The sequence below is a fragment of the Glossina fuscipes genome, unplaced genomic scaffold (genome assembly GCF_014805625.2).
Source record: "Glossina fuscipes isolate IAEA_lab_2018 unplaced genomic scaffold, Yale_Gfus_2 142, whole genome shotgun sequence".
Lineage (NCBI taxonomy): Eukaryota > Metazoa > Arthropoda > Insecta > Diptera > Glossinidae > Glossina > Glossina fuscipes.
Genome location: NW_023998485.1, coordinates 1,301,359 through 1,303,091, shown reverse-complemented (window position 1 = coordinate 1,303,091; position 1,733 = coordinate 1,301,359). Strand labels below are relative to the sequence as shown.

At 34.3% G+C, this 1,733-nt stretch overlaps 2 protein-coding genes across 3 annotated transcripts; both read left to right on the top strand.

Annotated features, from left to right (window-relative positions):
- Positions 1–1,003, top strand: LOC119641089. The gene is made up of 2 exons (XM_038039525.1): positions 1–37; positions 99–1,003. The coding sequence occupies exons 1-2, from the start codon at positions 1–3 to the stop codon at positions 734–736; spliced, it is 675 nt and encodes a 224-aa protein (XP_037895453.1). The 3' UTR covers positions 737–1,003.
- Positions 831–1,533, top strand: LOC119641088. Of its 2 annotated transcripts, XM_038039523.1 has the most exons (4): positions 831–904; positions 1,003–1,095; positions 1,175–1,187; positions 1,242–1,533. In XM_038039523.1, the coding sequence occupies exons 1-4, from the start codon at positions 859–861 to the stop codon at positions 1,477–1,479; spliced, it is 390 nt and encodes a 129-aa protein (XP_037895451.1). In that variant the 5' UTR covers positions 831–858; the 3' UTR covers positions 1,480–1,533. The 2 variants fall into 2 exon arrangements, with proteins under 2 accessions (XP_037895451.1, XP_037895452.1); XM_038039524.1 differs by having other exon boundaries at positions 1,156–1,533.
- The last annotated feature ends 200 nt before the right edge of the window (positions 1,534–1,733 follow it).

Genomic DNA, 1,733 nt, shown 5'->3' with positions numbered 1-1,733 from the left:
ATGATAAATAAAATCCCGGTGTTGTTATTGTTAACTGGTGAATACATTGCGATAACATATATTTAAATTTGCTAACAAATTTTTTTAACTACCTGCAGCGCTATGCTTAAAAGCTTCATGTGCTGGTCGATCCAATTTTTATAATTTGTTGTTTGATATTATTAATAAAGATGGTCAAAATAATGCGAATAAAACATCTATAAGAGCAGAAGAAATGACACTGGATGAGTTAGGCATATCAAGAGGGTCATGTCAACGCGATTTTACGACGCTTATATTTTTAGAAAGTTCTGAAATATGTTATGCCGATGATGAATTTATTCTACATTTACTACCAGCAGTAACATCAGCTGGTTCCCGTAAGCCTCCGATAATGGTTAAGTGTTTGAATGAACATCCGCTCGTAGAAAAAGGTTTAAATAAACTACGTATGATGAATAGCGTACAAGAAATTGTAGATTTACTTAAACCCATTGGAAAAAATACAAAACGGTATGAAACTGGCAGCTGTGTATTGGTTTATTTCTACACGCCTACATGTTTAGCTTGTACAGTCTCCGCATTGCCGATTAATGCTTTGCCACATGCGTTCAAAACCTTGCCAGTTGCTGCTGTAGATGCGTACAAATTTCCAAGCTTTAATGCGGAATTTGGAATTGTCGGCTTGCCAACTTTAATGCTATTTCATCAAGGACGACCTATAGTAAAATATGACTATTGCAGGAACAGAACATAAAATAATCTTATTAAAATTTTCTTTTATTTATACACTTGCTTTATATCACCGACTGCGTGGAATATTTCGCTATTTAATTATATATACTTTTACGATTTGGTGAACGGAGCACTATCGACTAAATGAGTTTACGAAGAGGTTGCGTTTATGGACGCAATGAAGTAACAGGTAGAACCATAACAAGAAAGCTCTACTTTCAATGAACAATTATGTACATAAGAGGGTGGGAGAGTGAAAATGTACTTACCTTGCTTATTCTTTAATAGGAGTATTTACGAATAAGAAATGTTTGGCATTTAAGGCAATCCTGTATGCAGAATTTCAGGATATTTGGCAGCACTCTTTAAAATACATTGCCGGTATTTCATTTTCATTTTTGTCTAACATTTTTGTTGTGTACACTTTCAAAAATTCCGAAGGTTTCTTATTTATTTCAAGAAACAAGAAGGAAGTAGGTAAATTTTTCTTTTTTTTTTTTTTAAATTCTTATATATTTTCTTTTCAGGTTTACGAAAGACTTTGCGGCGGGGTGCCCGCCAGGCCGAGCACCAAGCGCCCCAAGCGCGGTTCAAAAAAAAAAAAAAAGGAGCAGAAAGAAGAAACGAGGAGCGCCGCTCCAATTGCAGAGTACAGATCTACGACATAAAATTGAGCGACTTAAGCGCCGCAGAAATAATAACACTCCAAAGAAACGGCGCAGAAACCAAAAAAATATCCAAATAAATATCCAAATAAATATGTAATGTGGCATTTTTACAAGGAACACCTATGAAATTCTCTGCTAAAATAAAATTGTTTTTTTTTTGTATGCAAAAACCAAATAAAACTAAAATTTGAAATTTTGTGCTGTGGCTTAGTTCGAACATCGAGACTTATTCCAAGATTCCTATATTCCGTTTTGTACCATTACGTAATACGTTTCCGTTTAGAAAATTTTCTGTCAAAACTTCTGCATTCATCTCCCCTTGTACGTCTCCTGAATAGTTTTATACAATTT